We start from the raw sequence: 18,355 nt of genomic DNA, 5'->3' as shown, positions 1-18,355 counted from the left end.
GTGCATCCTTTGTACCATTGTACACTACAAAGCGACGTTGGGTGAACCGAGAGCCCCCTCTGCTTCGCTGGCAACCTGTTTGTCGAGACCGACCTGAGCAAACTTTTCCATCGCCTCGTCCCAAGCCCTCTTCCGGATGGCCCAGGCGCGTTTCTCTGCAGACCTTGGTGGGACAAGGTATCGCTCGGGATTAGTGGCAATTCTGTTGGAGTATATTGGGGCCGGCTTTCCGCGGAACTTTCGCCAGATCTGGTCAATGTATGTTTGGGTGCTTGCTGTCCACTCAGACTTGACGAGATTGAGGCCCACCACAGAGGCGGGCGAGACGCCGCGATCGGCGAGGTACCGACGCAGGTTGAAGCCCTGGCGTGGTGGCGCTTGGATAGCGACGGATGCCGGTTGCCTCAGGAGCACAAATGTGTAGCGATGCCTTGACGAGCCGCGGGGCGGGGCAAGGGGCTCCCATGGGAGCAATTCGTCTCCGGCAGAGGTGAACAGGTCGGTCTGGTCGTCCGTGACCCTGAGGGGGATGTTGGTCTTGAGATAGTGTAGGCGTTGGGAGTAGGAGTGGGTAATGGTTTCGGGGTGATCGGCGTCGAGGACGATGAGGGTATATTTGCCTACCGTGTCGGAGGGTGGATTGAACAGGGTGAATGTGAGTCGGGGAGGGGATTGAAACGTTGACGCTAGGAGAGTGAGTCCGGGCTCGAACGACTCGTTGCGTGGAAGATGGATTGTCAATGGATTGGTGGGCGCCAGATCGGGTAGCAGATCAGGAACCACCTTGTTCTCATACATCCTTCTCATGATCAAGTCCAGGCCTCCCTCCAACTTCCACTTGCGTTCCGCCAGATGTCGCATCACCGGTCGGTCCATCGAGCCAGCTCCCTCGGTCCGTTTGAACTCTGCACGGACGTCTGGGTCATTGACCTGAGCGGAAATCTCGTACGCCTCTATTGCTCGACGTTGGGCCGGTGACGGGTCCGAGACGGACTGAAGGGGTTTCAGCTTGTCCATACATCTGGACTGATGCTGGGCGAGAAAAGCGACGGCGGCCTCGTGCGCTACGAGTGAGGGTTTGGATACGGAAGTTTGCGCTACTTTGTTGGCCTTTGTAGCATATGAACGGGCGTTTTGACGAACGCAGCGAGAGCTGCTGGCTAAGGCGTTCATGATGTGTAGTGAAGAGAAAACAGTTCAGGTATTTTTTCGATATGATATATTACAACGCCACGTGGCATGCATCATTTAAGGCTCGTCTTTTGTCTTCCACGCATCGTTGCCGTAGCCGATAGCGCTGCCAACCTCGGCGAGTTTGACATCCGAGCTGAGCGTCCCGTTAATCCAGTCTAGATCGGGAGGTCGGCTGTCGACGGAGGACCGACTGCTCAGCGTGGGACTCGGTGGTGCCGGAGTCGACGGGGTGACAGCGCCCGACGAGGGGGTGTCGTCAGCCTCCGAGGGTATAGGGGACACTGCGCGGGACGCCTCCTCTGCCTTGATCCGGGAGATGCCCCCGATAAGTCGATCGGTACGGCGGCGATAGAACAACAAGTAGGCCGCTTTGCTCTGACATTAGCTGAGGGCGATGGTGCAAACCCACTTGGACTGCATCAGGTGACGCGGGGGAGACTCGCGAGTCGTCATAGTTGTACCAGCGACCGTCCTCAGCGTTCTTGCAGAACGCCGTGTAGTGACCGCCGCCAAGTCCTCCAAAGTGGTTGTCGACGGCGTCTGAGGTCAGCGGGGATGTACAAAACACTCACATAGGTCGTAAATGATTTGATCATCGCTTTGCATGCCATACTCCTTGGCTTGCTCCGCGTTGAGGTGGAGGGTTTTTGCCACTTGGCGCTCACCGACACGTTCAGTGAGATCCAAGCCGTCGATGGGGAAGTTGACCATGTTATCGAGCTTGTCGTGTAAGCGACGTGAAGAGCCGAATCGTTTGATGCAAATGACGAGAATGTCGGGGGCTTGATAGATTTCAAGCTTTTTGGTGGCCGCTTGGTGTTTTTTGCACTGATCGTCAGCAAAGCCTGGGCACTAAACTCACTTGGGGGCAGTACCATAAGTCATCTTGACCAAGGGTTTCCTCCTTGGAGAACTCATCGAGGCAGTCCTCGAGCGAGATGGAGCGACCGTTTTTGCGCTTTTCTGCCTCTTTGGCGATGGCGGGGTCGACGACCGCATCGGCAAGCCGGGTGGCGTCAAAGAACTCGCTAAACTTCTTCACGGGCCACTCGCAGAATATTCCCTCGCCTGGACGAACGGCGACAGGGGGACCGAGTGGGGTCGTCGCAGGCGATCCCTCGTCGTCCGAGCCGTGCCCCACGATGGACTTTATGCCTGTGGTAATGTGCCCAAACATGTTCTTCTTTGGCTTGCGACGGCTTTCGAGGAGAGACCACGTGCCAGCGGCGTGTGTCAAGCCGCCCTTATAGAAAGGTATGACATCGTCTTTGCCCTTGAAGATGTTGAGACTGGAGCCCGATTCAGCTTCGGCGACGTGCACCTTGAACAGGTCTCCACGGGGTGCAAGTGGACCAGAGGGATGCTCATCGGGTTCTTCAGAGTCGTCGCCCATATGAGGTATGGCCCTCGCCGCGCGGCTCGAGCCGCTGGAAGTCCACATTTTACTTCGCATCTCGGGCCGAATGAGGCGAGAGTAGCCTCGAGTGATGGCTTCACGGACGAGGACGGGGTCTGCCGCCTCGGCTTTACTGAGGGTGATAAAGAACGGTTGGGATGTCTCGGTTTGCTGGTGGCCGTCCACCGAATGAAGAGTGTAAACGGGAACCGTGATAGCCTCACCGGGAAGATGGCCGACGGAACGACCGGCTTTGACTTCCACTGCGAGTTCGTAGAACACTGCCTCGTCAGAGTCCTTGCATGCCGAGTTGTGATCGGCGTCCAACCACCATGCGTACACGGCTCCTTTCCAGAGGTCAAACCCGATGATCTGGGGTCAGCGCGATCGTCTGCTAACTCACCTTTTTCGCATCGCAGTTGAAGAGGCTACCGAGTTTTTCCTTGACTTGCATGAAGGATGCGTTTTGAGGTATCAAGAGGCGGACTGGGCATGGGAGTTTCTCGGGATCGAGGGGGACAAAGTGACATTTGAAGATGCGGGTCTGGGCGATGGGCAGGGGGACGGTGAGATACATGAATGGATCGAGCGTGATGGATTCCTAGGATCAGTGAAGCAGCGCGTGGGGCTTACTTTTGTGCACACGGGACATACCAGGGTGCTTTTGAGCTGTCCCTGGAAGAGGTCGACAATGACACTGTCATTTCGTTTTTTGTACCCGTCCCAGCACTCCTTGCCGAGGAGGGCGAGCTCCTTGTCACCGCCTCCGGGTTTCCAATCGGGTTTTTCGATGTACGGCTTCTTGTGAATACGATTAAGATCCTCGTGGAGCCCGTCGAGGAGAAAAGCGATGAATTCTTGGGTATCGTGTTGGCCGTAACCGGCGAATTGAGGGGCAAATCGGCTGGTGGTGTACTTCAGTTGGCGAGGCGAGAAGCCGAAGGATGACTCAGGCTGAGTCCATAGGGCTTCGATGGTGGCGCCAAAGTTTTCCGCGACCTTGCCGCCCATGCCAAGGGGATTATCGGCGTTGAGTTCGGACTTGTAGACGCCGGCTGGTCGGTCAGTGGGGAAATGCCGTCAACTCACAAAGAAAGTAGTCCTTGAGCTCGACCGTGTTGCTGAGGCACTGGACAGCACTGTTCATGAAACAAGTGTTGCCTAGGTTCACTAAGCCGACAAGACCCTTGCCTCGAACTTTGCGAGCACTGCTGCGGGTCTGGACGCCTTGACTAGATTCGCCGGAGCCACCGAAGAAGGCGGGTTTGGAGAACAGAGGGGGCGGGGCGGTGGCCGAGGCGAGGTTGAGCTCGGCAGCCTTGCCCCCGTCTGAGTCGACCGCCCACATGGTGCCGATGGGCCCAGGTTGGGCGAATTCCAGGGCGAGCTGGTCGCCCTGTTCGAGGCCCGCCTCGGCGCAGGTGATATTTTGGTCAAGAAATGTGCTTGCTGACTGGATCACTACGGCAGGGTCAATGACGAGGTCGACGATGGGCTCAGGGGGCGCCGCGAAAGTCCATAGCCGGGTCTCGGGACGCGGTTGGCGGAGATGGGCGTATAGTGCGTGGAGAACGGCATGAAGATCTTTGAGAGGAAGGACCGATGGGCAGGTGAAGAGGGGAGCGGAGACGGTGGGGAAGGCGGGTTGGTCATTGGTGCGTTTGAAGATGTGCAGGGTGTAGATTTTTGGGGCAATCTCAAACGTGTCGCCGGGGAGGCACCAACGGGGCAGGACGGGTCCGTCGTAGGGGTACCTGGTATCAGCTGGCATCCAGGCGGGGGTTGCTTACCACTCGACGATCTTCTGCCACCCCGCCGAACTAATGTAGACAAAGTCATCGTTCTCCTGTAAGCCTGCGCGGATGGGCCAAAAGTCTTGATCAACGGCAAAGCTTTTCGGATGGACGTAGGAGCAGACTTTTATCGGGGACAAGACTAGCGGGGAGAGGTCAAGCTTGAGGTCAGGATCCCCGTCACCAAGTGCAGCGTGCTTGATGTCGTTGAGGAAGGCACTTGGCAGGAGGTAGTAGAGTGTCCATGGGGTGAATGGAGGAGATATTTCGTTGAGCAATGAGTCATACTGGGATTTGTACTTGTTTTCGGGTTTGTCCACGTCCATGGAGGCCGGATCTGACTCGAGGTGGAAATCTTGAGTCTTTTGCACCCAGTTGGGGTCCTCTGGTTCTGCCGTTCTCGCGCTGTCCGGGGATTCAGGCAGGTCGGTGGACAGGGGGTCTTCAGAGGCGGCACGTTTGGATGATGACGAGGTGGTTGGGGAAGGGGGGTGGGAGCGGGGTCTCTTGAGGGACGACATGGCGAGGTCGAACCAAGCGAGACAGAGCTAGTCAGCGCGCGGCGAGGTGCGTCTGAGCTGAACCGCTCAGAGTCTCTGCTCGCTCAGCATGAGCTCGCCAGCAATGGTTGGATTGGTGGATGAGGGTTTTGAATTTGAGAGACGACCACGGACGGAACCAAATAGTGGCGGTGTGGCGGACAGGTTGCATGTCGTAGTGGTGTGCGAAGCAAGGCAAAGTCATCCCTTCTCGGCTGAGAGCATCAGTTTTGTGCTCATGCTAGGCTGAAGGGCAGCTCGGATTGATCCTGCGGAATCTTGCCAAAGGATCCTCGGAGGATCAAGCTCCCCCAGCAACTCATTGGATGTGATCGCCCGGTCGCAAGCAAGACAGCGTTGTAAATTAAAGGATCCATCTCGCCTGGATTAAAGCTTCCCTAGTCAATTTCGTCTCCGCTACACTCGCTCATGGTACTCGGGTCGCTAGGTCGCTGATGACTGTTCGAAGAGACCGCCAGTATCAGTAATGATGGAACGATTCTTGTTTCTGATGATCATTCCCGTCTTCCAAAGCAGACTGACAACACCAGTGATTTTCTTATGCCCTCAAAACTTCTGAATCTAGGACCACTGATACTCTATGTCGTCTAATTCGAGGAACCGGAAGTGTGCTGAATGGAAGGTACGTGAAGAATTTTGCTCAGGATCGGGACTTTTGTACCGTCAATTCTTGTGCAGTTTTCATCGTTGCATCACCAGGCAAGTATCAAGTCCTGGTATACGGAGATACACAGACATCCACAGAGACTCCCGTCGGCTGCGCGTATGGCCGAGCGTTCTCCTCGATGGGAGAAGATGCCACGCTTTGTGTACAATGTGGCATCATCCGCCACATTGGGTAGCGATCCGCACTTCTGAATACCTTGAGGAACCTGCTGTGCCAGCTTACAGGCGGCGGTGACAGGCCTAACTCGATCCCGTGATAGTTGTGTCACACCTCACTGCATTATACATCCACCCTGGCTTTAGGTCGTTTACGGACGACGGATGAGACCTGTATAAGAGTCGGTCCCACAGAGTTAGGGTGCTTTCTTCGACAACATATATATTCGTTGTCTACGAGCTACCCAGCTTGACATCCCTATTAAGAAGTTTACCTCCCAAGTAGGACCCTCGAACCGGATAGGTCGGTTCCAGACATTGAATCTCGTGGCCCCTCGCTGACTGCCACCTCGTAATATACGTCCGCTCATCGTCATGCTACTGATAGTGCTACGAGGTCGGCCCCAGTCGTATAGAGACTGTACCCTTGTGTCCACAATTCGTCGTTCGACACCTACTGAGAAGGGGTCATGTCGCTGATAGTGCAGCGACACACGCCTCATTCAGCTGCACGCCTGATGTGGCTCCGCAGCCGCCTCCTGCAGAACCCCACCCATCCTGTGCTCCTCTAGCATCCCCACGACCACCCCCAGAGTCCTCTCCGAAGGTGCCGGAAACCTCACCTCCCCTGCCATGACCTCCTGCCGCTGCATCTTGCCCAGAAATTCCTCCAGCTGCTGCCAGTCACCACGTCGGGCCAGACCCAAAAGAACCCATGTCGCGGCCATCGGACCCGGATCCATGCCAGCCTTTGCAATTGCCAACAACGACCGTCTCGCCTGTTGCCCGTGGCATGACTTTGCAATCTTCCGCATAAAGATGCTATGCGTGGCGTGCGTTGGACGCTGAAACGGCGCCACCGATTCCACCTGCTTAAGGTATGCCCTGTGGAATGAGGGCAAGAGTTTCCTCGGTAATGTTTCCAGCAATGCCGGAATCAACGCCGTGATGATATGTATCGATGCGAGTGGAGGCTCTGCTGTCTTTGACCACGGCTTGATCTCGAGACGATCCACCTCGGGATGCTGCGGCAGTGTATACCTGTAGCGCTCCAAAAAGTATCGGATGGCATCTTCCGGACGACTCCTGAGTATCTCGGCTTGATCAAGACGTCTCTCGCCCCTGGAGGAGCTGATGGGCCGATATCGATTGCCCGGGCGCCGGATGAGATGCTGTCGGAACCGCTTGAGAAGCGATGGCCTGGACTCGAGCTCATTCAATAACTGAGCCAGTTCTGTCGGACTCGGTACGTGATGCAATGCTGCTCTGACCCGCTTCGCGAGCGACCCCTCCTCCGCTCGTCTCTCCCTGGGCTCGAACTTCCAGCCGACGATCTCACCCGTTGGATCCCTCCACGACACATAGTCCAGTCTCTTCGGCAGCCTCTGATACAACGCCTCGGCTTGTTCGTACCACCCAGCGAGGGCGATCCGTCGAATATACGTATTCAACCACTTGCTCATGCTCGGGGTGACGACCTCCCGGACAAACGTGTCGCTCCGTTCCGGTGCCGCTTCAGCAAACGTATTGAGCACGTCGACAAACATCGGCAGCGATCTCTCTGGCCGCAGTGTCGCTCCCCAGTCGGCAATAAAGTGTTCAATGACGGATGCGAGGATTCCCTTCCTCGCACAAAGCTGCAAGAATCGCTTGGCCGTGTCTTCGTCCATTCCTCTGAGCTCCCGGATGATGTCTCGCAGGTCGTCAAAAACCTCTTGTCTCCGCTGTCCTATCGTTGTCGGATCGTCTCCACTGTATGGATACAGCTCCATCCACTCCACAAACTCCTCCTTGTTCCCCCGCTTCAGTGCATCCAGCGCGGCATCCTTGTACTCATACCTCTCCCTGACAGTCAGACCAGCCTGGCGCATCTGATGCAATAACCCAAGCGCCTCTGCAAAGTCTCTCCTCCTCACTGCCTTGACTATGACTTCGCACAGAGCGCTCGAGCTGCTCGCAACCGAAGCGAGCCGTTTCGAAGCTTCCCTGTACTCCTCTGCATCTTGCTCGAGGAATATGCCGACAGGCCGTCGTTTGATCTCTGGTGGAGGCGGGAAGAGACTAAAGGTGATGGATCGGGTCTGCCGCGCTATGACCAAGCGAAGGACATGCAGGGTCCGACTCATGGGTCGAGGTCGGGAGGGAAAACAAAAGTCGAAGAATAAAATCCGGAAGTCACAACTTTCCAAGTCAGCTTTACTTTCCAAGTCAGCTTTACTTTCCCTTCCGCTCGCACTCGCTCGCTCGCCATGTCGATGGCAGCTCGCCGAGGCAAGCCAAAGATTGTGAGCTCCCTTCTCATCCTCCTCGCTGACCTTAGCGACCTCCTCGAAAGGTGCGCCCCGCTGTGACCAACCCTACTGACATCAGCTCGGCCCGGATACCTCAATCAAAGACACATGGACCAAGCTCGCCAACGCGATCAGGGAGATTCAGAATCACAACGCCTCGAAGCTGTCGTTCGAGGAGCACTATCGCTATGCCTACAATATGGTACTCCACAAACGCAAGTTCCCCGCATCCCGACCTCGCTGATGTTTCAGATGGCGACCAACTCTATAATGGCGTCAAGGGGCTCATAGCTGAACATCTAGACCAACTCGCCCGAGATACCATCGTGCCAACCTTCCCACGTACCTCTGGATCCTCTAGTCGCGGTGCAGAAGCCATCGAGCGCGCCATGGAGGGCGATCGCTTTCTCAAAGCCGTCAAGGGGGTCTGGGACGACCACACGGGGAGTATGCGAAAGCTCAAAGATGTGCTCAAATACATGGTAGGACCTCTGCCAGTGCCTCGCTAAATCTCAGGACAGGTCATATACCACGTCGGCTGGAGTCCCCGACATCTACGAGGTCGGGCTCACGCTCTTCCTCCAACACATCGTTCGAGCCACGCCGATCCACACCCACCTCATCGCCACCCTGCTCTCCCAAGTGCAACTCGAACGAGATGGGGAGACAATTACCCGTTCCACTGTTCGCGAATGCGTCGATATATTGCTGCGTCTGAGCATCAACGATTCCAATGTCTATCTCGCAGACTTTGAACCGGAATTCCTCCGTCGCAGTGCAGACTTTTATAAGCTCGAAGCGGTGACGATGTTGGAGAAAGGCGATTCGGCATTGTATCTCAGAAATGTGAGGCCCCTCTCGTATATCCTCTGACGCCAGGTCGAGCGCCGTCTCATCGAAGAAGCCGACCGCACAGCCCACTATCTCTCCTCCATGACCACAAATCCCCTACAAGATCTCCTCGTCGAGCAGCTCCTCAGTCCCCATCTCTCTGCCATCCTTGACGCCAGCACCGGCCTCACATCCATGGTGGACACCGAGAAGGTGGGCGATCTCCGGCGACTGTACACTCTGCTCCTCCGTGTCCCCGAAAATATTGGTCGCGATGCCCTCCGTCTCGCTCTCCGCATCGACATCGAAGAACGCGGCAAGGCGGTCAACCAAAGCGCGACCGAGACACCAGACAACGACGAAGACCCCAAAGGCAAGGGCAAGGCTAAAGAGTCCAACGCGTTGAGCTCTGCTCTGCGCTGGGTGCAAGACACTCTGGATCTCAAAGACAAGTTTGACCAGCTGCTCGCTCAAGCGTTTGGCAACGACCTGTCCGTCCAGACATCCATCAACGAGGTGAGCGTGGGGTTGTGCTCGACTGACTCCAGGCATTTCAATCATTCATCAACGCCACACCTCGTGCCCCCGAGTTCCTCTCCTTGTTCATCGACGAGCATCTCAAAAAGGGGACGAAAGCGGTGAGTCGGAAGCCTCCGATATTGCTGACTTCTGAAGAAAACCGAGGACGAGATCGACCAAGCGCTGGAGAAAACCATCATCCTGTTCCGCTTCCTCCACGACAAGGACAAATTCGAGCGCTACTACAAGAACCACCTAGCTCGGCGGATGCTGTATGGACGAAGTGCCAGTGACGATGCAGAGAAGGGCATGGTAGCCAAGCTCAAGGTCGAGATGTGAGTCAACAGGGTTCCTTACCCACTCATCCCTAGGGGCTTTCAATTCACCCAGAAACTCGAAGGCATGTTCACGGACATGCGTATATCGAGCGAAGGTGCGACAACGTTCCGCAATTACCTCAATCGCCACGGCGCCCTTCCATTCGATCTCTCCGTCAATGTCCTCACCGCTTCCTACTGGCCCCAGGCCATCGCCGCCGCTTCCACTTGCACGTTCAATTCCACCCTGGCCGTGGCCACGTCCACATTTCAGAGGTACTACGACTCGCGTCACAGCGGTCGTCGCCTGACATGGCAGGGCAACCTCGGTCACGCCGATGTTCGCGTGCGATTCAAAGCTCGGACGCACGATCTCAACGTGTCAACTCAAGCCCTCGTCGTGCTCCTCCTGTTTGAAGATGTCGACGAACTATCCTATGAGGTGGGCGGTGATTGGTTTCCTGAACTAACGCCAGGACATACAAGCCGGGTCAGGCCTCGCCGACGCCGAACTCGGTCGTACCCTGCAGTCCCTCGCCTGCGGCAAGTTCCGTATCCTGCTCAAGACGCCCAAAGGTCGCGAAGTCAACCCCGGGGACATTTTCGCCTTCAACGACGGCTTCACCTGTCCCCTCGCCAAGATCAAGATCATGCAAGTCGCCAGCAAAGTCGAATCCCCAAGAGAGCGCGAAGAAACCCAAGTCCAGGTCGACGAGGAGCGCAAACATGTGGTCGAGGTGAGCAGGCTGCGCCGGACTCGCTGATGCCAGGCGTGTATTGTCCGTGTCATGAAAAATCGCAAAACCATGACTCACAACGATCTCATCACCGAGGTCGCCCATCAACTCTCCACCCGCTTCAATCCATCCCTTGGAATGATCAAGAAACGCATAGAGGGGCTGATAGACGTGAGTCAATAGCCCATTTCCTCGCTCACGGTCAGCGGGAATACCTCGAACGCACCTCCGACATTGGTACGTATCATTACCTCGCATAGTTGTATCATGCATCCACAAACAAATCCCAGTCCAATATCTGTAGACTCTTGACCGCCTTGAGCCACCACGACTCGATCTCCTTCTTATCGTCCTTGCTCATATTCACATTGACGCTGCACACCACGTCCGCTTGTTTCTTCCTGGACCCCTCTATCCATACTCGCCAAAGAGCGACTCCCACGAACACCTCATCTGGCTGATCCGACTCGTGTCCGGGTCTGGGTCCAGTCGAGTGTGAAAACTTGTGTACCCTCTGCGTCCCTGTCAGAGTGATGGGCTCTGGCGTCTGTGGTCCGGTCGGCCGGCTCGGTCGGGATGAGGATGAAGTGAGAATGGTCGATGCCAGCGAGTCATTGTCGTGTGCGATGGATTCAAAGTGGAATCTTGAAATCAGTCCGACTGCCCTCTCTGTGACCCACTTGACGGCCTCCCACAGGTTGTCTCTTGCCCCGCCCTCTTCGACCCAGTCGAGCACTTCGACCACCAAGGAAGTGTCCGACGATGGTGAAAGGAAAACCTCCTGGTTATCTGGAATCTGCCGCAGATCACTCGCTCTCAGCTCTCGTCCTCATCCCTGCCCCACCTCGCATCAATATAGTCCCCCGGTAGCTCCATGCGCATGGCGCCGCCAAACAACTCCCTCACCTCCATGATATAATGTCAAACGCCAAACGTCGTTTCAACTTGACACTATGCATATTACCATCCTCGGTGGAGGCCTTACTGGACTTTCCGCCGCACATCACATCTCGCGAGCAGTCCCTACGGCTCAGATCACGCTCATCGAAGCGAGCAATCGGTTTGGAGGATGGGTACAATCCACCCGTCAAGGCGTGGTACTCGAAGGTGGACCAAGGAGTATACGGCCGGGACGTTCTTCAGCCGGTGCAATCATGCTGAAAATGGTGCGTTGAAGTTCTTGGGACTGCGCTGACGCTAGATTCGCGACATTGGACTCGAGTCCTCCATCGTCCCTGTTCCCCGAGATAGCCCTTCAGCGCGTAATAGGTTCTTTCTCAAAGACGGCAAGCTCGAGCCCGTGGGTGTGCGATCTGCACTTACTCCACGGACCGTGTTCTCCGTCCTTACTGAACCCCTCGACCTCTTCCGCCCAGCTCGATCCGACGAATCTGTGGACAGCTTTCTCACGCGCAAGTTTGGTCACTCGATCGCAGCCCTCGCTTCGACTGGCCTTCATGGCATCTACGCTGCTTCGTCGTCAGATCTCTCTGCAGAGGCCATCCTCGGCAGCTTCTACAAGGCGCAATCATACCGATCGGTGGTCTTGGGACTACTATGGATGAAACTGTTTCCCTCGACGGCCTCCAAGAGAACCACCGCAACGGCTGCCGCTCACTGGGCTCAACTCGGCCCTCTCGGCAAGGAAGCGGCCACCTGGGCGTCCTACGGCCTGCAGGGCGGTTTGGCCACACTCACAGATCACCTGGCAAGCTCGCTGCGCGCCGACTTGCGTCTCAACGAAAAGGTCCTAAGCCTCACTCCTGGTACCGTCAGGACGTCACGAGGACTCATTACAACCGACCACGTCATCGCCTGCATTCCCCCTGCCGAACTCGCCAAGATCGCGTCACTTCCTCACCTCACCGTCAATCCCAGTACAACGGTCGGCGTTGTCAACTTTGTCTATCCCGCCCCTCCGTCTCAAATCCACCCCGAGGCATTTGGCTATCTTGTCCCAAAGCATGACCCTCACGGGGTCCTCGGCGTCGTCTTTGACTCTACAGCTCTGCCTGGTTTGGACGACCACTCGGTGACCAAGCTGACCGTCATGATGGGTGGTCCCTACTGGTCCACGTATGGCTCGAGCATGCCGCCCAACCTCGTTTCCCCGGCCCTCGAGCACCTTCACGGCGTCTTGCCCGCACTGCGCTCACTCACACCTACGCACGCGATCCCGCACCTTCAGCGTGACTGCATCCCGACCTACCTACCAGGACACTACGCCCGCATGCGAGAGCTCGGAGCAGCACTGCAACCTTGGCATGGCACCCTTTCGCTTGCCGGCGCCGGCTACTATGGCCCCAGTGTCAACGACTGCGTCGCATCCGCGGCCGCCATTGCCTCCGCTCTGGCCAATGGCCAGCATCCCACAGGACTCGAATGGCTAAATGCATAGAGCTATCTGTGTGGATCCACTGTGGGGGAAGGGTCACCCGATGTCGGCGTCTGCGATGGCGTATGACCCGGTCGAAAACTGTCCACTCGGATGGCATTACGATCCGTCAACGGGGACTCGCTCGGACTGTCTTCGTCTGACTCGAGGATTTCCAGAAGATCATTGCTTGGAGTCTCGATCACTGTACTCTCCGGTCGCCTCAGCTTGCCCTTCTCCTTTAGCCGCTTGAGCACTTTGTGGGCAAATTCTTTGGTGAAAGACTTGATCTTGGCCTTTTTCTCCTCTGATAGTTGAGGATGCCTCGAGGATGCGTATGAATGTCCCTTCTTCTCCTTTTCTACGAGTATCGTTGTGCACTACCGTCAGCATGAGCATGCCCATCCCATTCGCTCACCTCCTTTGCATATCGTTTAAACGTATCATGATCCATCTGCTCCCGATATTTGGACATGGACTTGACCACGACGTCTCCCACCAAGACCTTGAGCCGCTTCTCCTTTCTCGATCCATCTTCCTCTCGCTTCATCCGTTTGCGGCGATCCACGCTCTCTGGATCTGCTGAGCGAGATCCCGAACGACTCGATTCGGCTGCAGGTGATTCGGGAAGCACAGGCATAGACTGTTGGGCTAGCGCAATGATGGCGTCCAGCTTGGAACGGTCGGCCGAATGAGTATGCGTCGGCGGCGGCCGGACGACCGGCGGAGGTCGAGGCCGCATGAACGGTGGTGGCCGGGCTCGAACAGGAGCAATGTCGATCTGAATGAAGCTGGTGTTTTCCCATGCCTGGGGGCGTCGGAGCTCCGAGTATGACGGGAGGACATCTGCTTCGGCAATGGTTGTGGTCGCGGCTTCGTCCTCAGCGTCGAGCTGCCAGTCAGCGCTGCAGTGGTCTCGACTCACAGTGCTGATCTTGGACTTTCTCGGGATCCTGTATGACAACTCTAGAGTCGACCAATAGTCCAATAGCTAAACGTCAACAATGTTCTCCCTCCCGCTCACCGTCTTTGCCACCGATTTGATCTCCCGATCGTCACTCCGGCTCAGCACCTTGACCGGTTCCTCGATATTTGAATCCTCGATCTTGTTCCTGATCTGCAGCTTCCACTTGTTCATACTTTCGAGAGCCTGGCCGTCAGCCCAGCCGAGCCCTCACACCGCCTCACCAGTAACACCACCTCCCGTTCCTCTGCCAGCTGCGTGAGAGCCATATTCATCAGGCCGAACCCATGCATTCGCATCAGCTGCCGATGAATGAGCGGTTCCTCTGTCATCTTCTCGTCAGCTATGCCCACGCTGCCTCTCACATTGACCCGTTCCAGCAATCTCGCCATCATCTTTGGATTCTCCGCCGATTGACGAATCGCCGCGGCCACCTTTTGCACCTCTTGCTCTGACGCAATGGGTTTGAGTGTGGGCTGCCATCAGCTCGACGACCTAGCGCTTGACGCACCGTCCAGTCCTCGTCCAGTTGCCGTGACTTTTTCTTCTTGCTGCCTTTCAAACCCAACTCCTCCACCTCGTCAGAGATTCCCAAGGCTATGATCAGCTCTGATCGCCACCTCCACCTCACCATCGAGAAACAAGTCGTCAATCGTCCCGATATCCGTCTGAGTCTTGCCTCCGATCGTTCCAACACAGTTTGGCTCGCCACAATAGCAAGTTTGCGCGTCGTGTCCATAGCGATCGACATTGTAGTTGAATGTAATCTCCTCGCCCTGGAGTACATCCCGCTTGGTGAAGATGCCCATCCGCAGCCGCCTCCCGACGACCCATTTCTGTACCTCGCTGTTTGGGTTGCATGAATGATTCGCAAAGCGTCCGATCCCGCCCTTCATCGTCGCATCGATATACTAGAGGTCAGCTGGGTCGTCCCATCTCACCTCACCTCCTCCTTTTGCAACATCATAAAGTAAAAATGCTTGATCCCCTGATCCGCATACTGCTGCATCCGTTTTCTAAACGTCTTTTCCTGCACCACCTCGCCAATGTACTCGTACATCAGTGTTCCCCTGCCTGTCAGCTAGATCAGATCCATACTCACGCAGCAATGTTTTCTTCTGCTCTTAGCCCGTACCCCTTCATTTCTGTCAAAACGATCTGTACAGGGGCATATTGCCGCTTGGTGAACCTAACGTCAGCGAGAGCGCATCGCCCCACCCACCTCTGATTCTGACACTGCGACTTGGCACGACATTCTTCAGCCAAGCACTCGATGAATATAGCTCGGTTGATACAGTCAGAATACGGTCCGCAAGGCTTCGCATCGGGATCATCTATTCGTCAGCAGTGAAGGGTCCTTGATATCACCCACGTTTGTCGTACACACAGTCGCACACCATCATCTCATCCTGCTCTCTACTCAGGCCCAGATCCTTCCGCTCATAGACACATCTCTCCAATTCGACAAACGTCTCGTGAGCCTCCTCCCATGCCACTGGCAGATGGTTGACGAGCATCGGGCCGGGCGCCTCCTTTGCAGGTGTCGGACTGCGCGGCGGCAAGTCCACAACAGGCTCCACCTTGGGAGAGTCTGCCGAGAACAGCTCCATCTTCACCACCACCTCCTCCTCCACCTTTACTGGCTTCTCGTCGTCCATGACTCAGAGCATGATGTTGAGAGAAGAAAGGAAAATTCAAAATCGTCGCGTTTTTCCGCGCACAAATACATTCTTTGCTATGGGCTCTGGGGTGTCCTCACCTCGAGCTCAAAGCTCTCGGAACGTTGATGAGACAGCATGACCGGCTCAAACGTCATCTTTGCACTCTTCCGCAACGCCTCCAAGCTCTGACTCGAGCGCAGTGCCGGGCTCGGTGTCGCATCTGCCATGCGCTTGGTTGAGGGCGACTTTCTGGGTCGGATGGACTCCTCCTGGCGGCGCGCCTGAGCCTTGCGCTCCTTGTACCACCGTATAAAGTCGTCTGGCATCTGGCGGAGGTGCGAGTCGTCAGGAATCGTCCAGGCTAGGATCGATCTCGTCTCAGTGGGAGAGGTCACGGCGTTTGGCGGCGGCGTCGCGACCAGGCTCTTCCCCGTGGGCAGCTGGAACGGCAACATGAATTTGCTGTCGAGAAGCTCGCCCAAGCACTCCGGACCCGACTGAGGGATAAAGTCGGCCAGAGAGGTCGATCCATCAAACAGGGCATCAATTGACGTCCCCTTTGCCACCTCCCTCGGGCCGCTCTGCAATCTGCGCTTCTCCCAATCCTTTTGTAACTGCACAAGATACTGCGCACATTCCTCCGTCATCTTGCCCTCGTTGACCTCGTATCGATAATCCCTGACCGCTCGTCTCATCTGCAGCGGATTCAGCGCCTTGAGACTCTGCAGGGTTCCGATGAGGGTGTCAAACTGTCGGATTTGGGACGAACACTGGAGCCATTGTAACAACTGAGTCACCGGCTCCAGGTGCAGCGTTGCGATCCGACTCGGCAGCCCGTTAGCCCGGACCCAGTCCTGCAGAACCGTAATGTTCATCTTGATCTGCACAGCTTTAGATCGACAGATGTACTTTTTCCTCGCCAAGATGCGATTGAACAATTCGCTTGCGATCCAGAAAAAGATTTGTGAGAATGCTTGCACAGTGACAATGGGATTGATATCGTACAGCTGCAGAACCATGAGAACTGCAGATAAGACTCGTGTCACATGCAGCGGCTTGGATGGGGGAGCGACAGCGGTGGCGGAAGAATCTGCAGAGTCGAGATCTGAAATGGACGAATGCGATCGGTATGACTTGAACGGGGACCCATTGGCAACGTTCTGCAGCGATCCAAACAGACTGGGGGAAGATGGGACAAAGTCTGTACTTGGCGTACCAAATACGTCCACCGCTTTCGGAGGTGCCTTTCTCCCTCGGATCGACTTGAAAAAGTTCCAGTCGCCTTCGAAGCGAACATCGTCAAAGTCCTCCAGGGTTTCGTGATCGAGCAGCGCGGTATCAAGCACCGCGTCGATGCGCCGTTCCGTGACTCGAATGATGAAGACTGTTGTGTGAGTCAAATCTCGAGCGCATCAACCCACCATGTATCGCATGTATCAGCTCCTCCATCATGTCGAGGAGCTCCATCTCCTGGCACGCGCGCCGCAGGCCTTCATCTGACCGTAAGAGGTGGAGTAACAGGGACGAATTATAAGCCCAGAATGCAAGGTACGCCAGGTTCTCCATGTTTCCCTGCCGTCAGCTCTGCAGAGACTCTCGCTCACGTAGACCCCCTGCTCGATCCTCTCCACAGCGCCCTCAATGAGCTCCTCGAGCCAAGTCTCGTCACATTGATAGTAGGCAAATTTAGCGTGTAGATACAGCGCGTTGGCAGGCAAGGCTCTGCGCGCCACCGGACAGCATTGAGTTGGGTAGCCCGTGATGAGAATGTCGTAGATCCTGTCAAGGTGGGACAGCGAAAAGACGATCGAGTCGTGCTATGGTCAGCCGAGTCCGCGCGCTCAAACTCACGCTCAATCCTGCACCCTCATCTTGCCCTTCATTTTCGATGAGCATTTGCGGAGATACCTCGACCACCGCTGCCATCTCCTGGATCCACTTCTCCCTCGCCAGATCCACTTGATGTCGCTTTTCATCTTCGTCCTTCCTTCTCAATCTTGCCACGGCCTTTGCCCGCCGCTTGCCCAGCATGGCCTTCCGCGCAGAGCTCAGCGAGTGCTGCATCTCGGCAGCGTGAGGCGCGGCCGAAATCGCGTGGTCCAGCAGAACCGCAATCTCCTGTCTGTCCGCAATGTCTGAGATCAAGTCGTACGGTGTCAAACCACGATGGGTAAGTTCATGAGGTGACGCTCCTCGCGTCAGGAGAAAAGACACCAGCGGCGGAGTAGAGATCATGGCGGCGAGGTGTAGCGGCGTCCACCCAGCTAAAGTAAGCGACATCTTGTTTCCAAACGCACTTCGATCCCGACCTCCTCTTGGTCCCACATTCAGATCCCAGCGACTGACCAACAGCCGGACACCTTGCTCCGCCTCTTGCCTGCCACAACTGGCCTGAATCATCATGCCAATAGGACTCCAACCATCCTCATCCTCCATCAGCTGTGCCTCCTCATCCAAAATCGAGCGCTGCCGTCAGCAGACAGAGGACTGGCATCCTCACCCAGGGGTCGTCCAGACTCAAGAGCCAGCCTAACAAGTCTACATCGGCACGCTCGATTGCCCATTGCAGGGACAGACGCAAAATGAGCGCCGCTCTGACCTCATTCCCCTTTCCCTTTGCACCAGATCTTGTCTGCTCGAGCTGAGGAAGCAGGCTGCTTGGAGATGGATCCGATAGGAACAGCGGCAGGGGTGTCGATACAACCCTGCCATCAGCTTTGCCTGCTGAATGGACTTACCTTCCGCGTGAGCTCGATGGCGGATGCCTCAGATCAGGACTCGGGAATGAAGACCCCGTCATGGGGGACTCTGGGACGGTCATGATGGGCTCATGGGTCAACTCGAGATATGATGTTGTGACCAGGTGCGGATAGCCCAAAACGCGTTTCAGAATTCG

The 18,355-nt window shown here is 56.1% G+C and overlaps 8 protein-coding genes across 8 annotated transcripts; 2 read left to right on the top strand and 6 right to left on the bottom strand.

Moving 5' to 3' along the window:
* Window positions 1-24: 24 nt before the first annotated feature.
* Window positions 25-1,173, bottom strand: BD324DRAFT_647387 (phosphatidylethanolamine-binding protein; the record flags this gene model as incomplete). The annotated part of the gene is made up of 1 exon (XM_022017644.1): window positions 25-1,173. One exon carries the CDS (start codon window positions 1,171-1,173, stop codon window positions 25-27), a length of 1,149 nt encoding a protein of 382 aa, XP_021874133.1.
* On the bottom strand, window positions 1,156-5,016 carry BD324DRAFT_610768 (hypothetical protein). Its single transcript, XM_022014220.1, has 8 exons — window positions 4,381-5,016; window positions 3,680-4,344; window positions 3,224-3,645; window positions 2,994-3,191; window positions 2,057-2,962; window positions 1,767-2,022; window positions 1,604-1,734; window positions 1,156-1,569 (listed from the first exon to the last, which is right to left on the bottom strand). The coding sequence occupies exons 1-8, from the start codon at window positions 4,902-4,904 to the stop codon at window positions 1,249-1,251; spliced, it is 3,423 nt and encodes a 1,140-aa protein (XP_021874132.1). The 5' UTR covers window positions 4,905-5,016; the 3' UTR covers window positions 1,156-1,248.
* Window positions 5,017-5,884: 868 nt separating this feature from the next.
* Window positions 5,885-8,047, bottom strand: BD324DRAFT_610766 (hypothetical protein). Its single transcript, XM_022014219.1, has 2 exons — window positions 7,984-8,047; window positions 5,885-7,946 (listed from the first exon to the last, which is right to left on the bottom strand). Exon 2 carries the CDS (start codon window positions 7,889-7,891, stop codon window positions 6,269-6,271), a length of 1,623 nt encoding a protein of 540 aa, XP_021874131.1. The 5' UTR covers window positions 7,892-7,946; window positions 7,984-8,047; the 3' UTR covers window positions 5,885-6,268.
* BD324DRAFT_610760 (Cullin) lies at window positions 7,954-10,710 on the top strand. The gene is made up of 11 exons (XM_022014218.1): window positions 7,954-8,050; window positions 8,086-8,100; window positions 8,136-8,271; window positions 8,309-8,538; window positions 8,573-8,902; window positions 8,936-9,403; window positions 9,436-9,525; window positions 9,563-9,741; window positions 9,778-10,165; window positions 10,200-10,622; window positions 10,687-10,710. The coding sequence occupies exons 1-10, from the start codon at window positions 8,015-8,017 to the stop codon at window positions 10,485-10,487; spliced, it is 2,160 nt and encodes a 719-aa protein (XP_021874130.1). The 5' UTR covers window positions 7,954-8,014; the 3' UTR covers window positions 10,488-10,622; window positions 10,687-10,710.
* Window positions 10,707-11,382, bottom strand: BD324DRAFT_610756 (hypothetical protein). Its single transcript, XM_022014217.1, has 3 exons — window positions 11,305-11,382; window positions 11,141-11,269; window positions 10,707-11,104 (listed from the first exon to the last, which is right to left on the bottom strand). Exons 1-3 carry the CDS (start codon window positions 11,370-11,372, stop codon window positions 10,726-10,728), a joined length of 576 nt encoding a protein of 191 aa, XP_021874129.1. The 5' UTR covers window positions 11,373-11,382; the 3' UTR covers window positions 10,707-10,725.
* Window positions 11,383-11,413: 31 nt separating this feature from the next.
* BD324DRAFT_647382 (hypothetical protein) lies at window positions 11,414-12,858 on the top strand (the record flags this gene model as incomplete). Its single annotated transcript, XM_022017643.1, has 2 exons — window positions 11,414-11,626; window positions 11,662-12,858. 2 exons carry the CDS (start codon window positions 11,414-11,416, stop codon window positions 12,856-12,858), a joined length of 1,410 nt encoding a protein of 469 aa, XP_021874128.1.
* A 2-nt stretch (window positions 12,859-12,860) lies between these two features.
* Window positions 12,861-15,408, bottom strand: BD324DRAFT_658455 (hypothetical protein; the record flags this gene model as incomplete). The annotated part of the gene is made up of 12 exons (XM_022018883.1): window positions 12,861-13,214; window positions 13,253-13,726; window positions 13,760-13,825; window positions 13,859-13,984; window positions 14,023-14,130; window positions 14,164-14,274; window positions 14,310-14,395; window positions 14,430-14,709; window positions 14,745-14,868; window positions 14,901-14,987; window positions 15,021-15,132; window positions 15,171-15,408. 12 exons carry the CDS (start codon window positions 15,406-15,408, stop codon window positions 12,861-12,863), a joined length of 2,166 nt encoding a protein of 721 aa, XP_021874127.1.
* A 125-nt stretch (window positions 15,409-15,533) lies between these two features.
* On the bottom strand, window positions 15,534-18,280 carry BD324DRAFT_647380 (DIL domain-domain-containing protein; the record flags this gene model as incomplete). The annotated part of the gene is made up of 6 exons (XM_022017642.1): window positions 15,534-16,843; window positions 16,881-17,031; window positions 17,064-17,276; window positions 17,311-17,925; window positions 17,960-18,164; window positions 18,198-18,280. 6 exons carry the CDS (start codon window positions 18,278-18,280, stop codon window positions 15,534-15,536), a joined length of 2,577 nt encoding a protein of 858 aa, XP_021874126.1.
* Window positions 18,281-18,355: the final 75 nt, after the last annotated feature.

The sequence above is a fragment of the Kockovaella imperatae genome (assembly GCF_002102565.1).
Source record: "Kockovaella imperatae strain NRRL Y-17943 chromosome Unknown BD324scaffold_1, whole genome shotgun sequence".
Lineage (NCBI taxonomy): Eukaryota > Fungi > Basidiomycota > Tremellomycetes > Tremellales > Cuniculitremaceae > Kockovaella > Kockovaella imperatae.
Note: the sequence above shows the minus strand (reverse complement) of the source record. Positions and strands in the feature narration are given on the sequence as shown.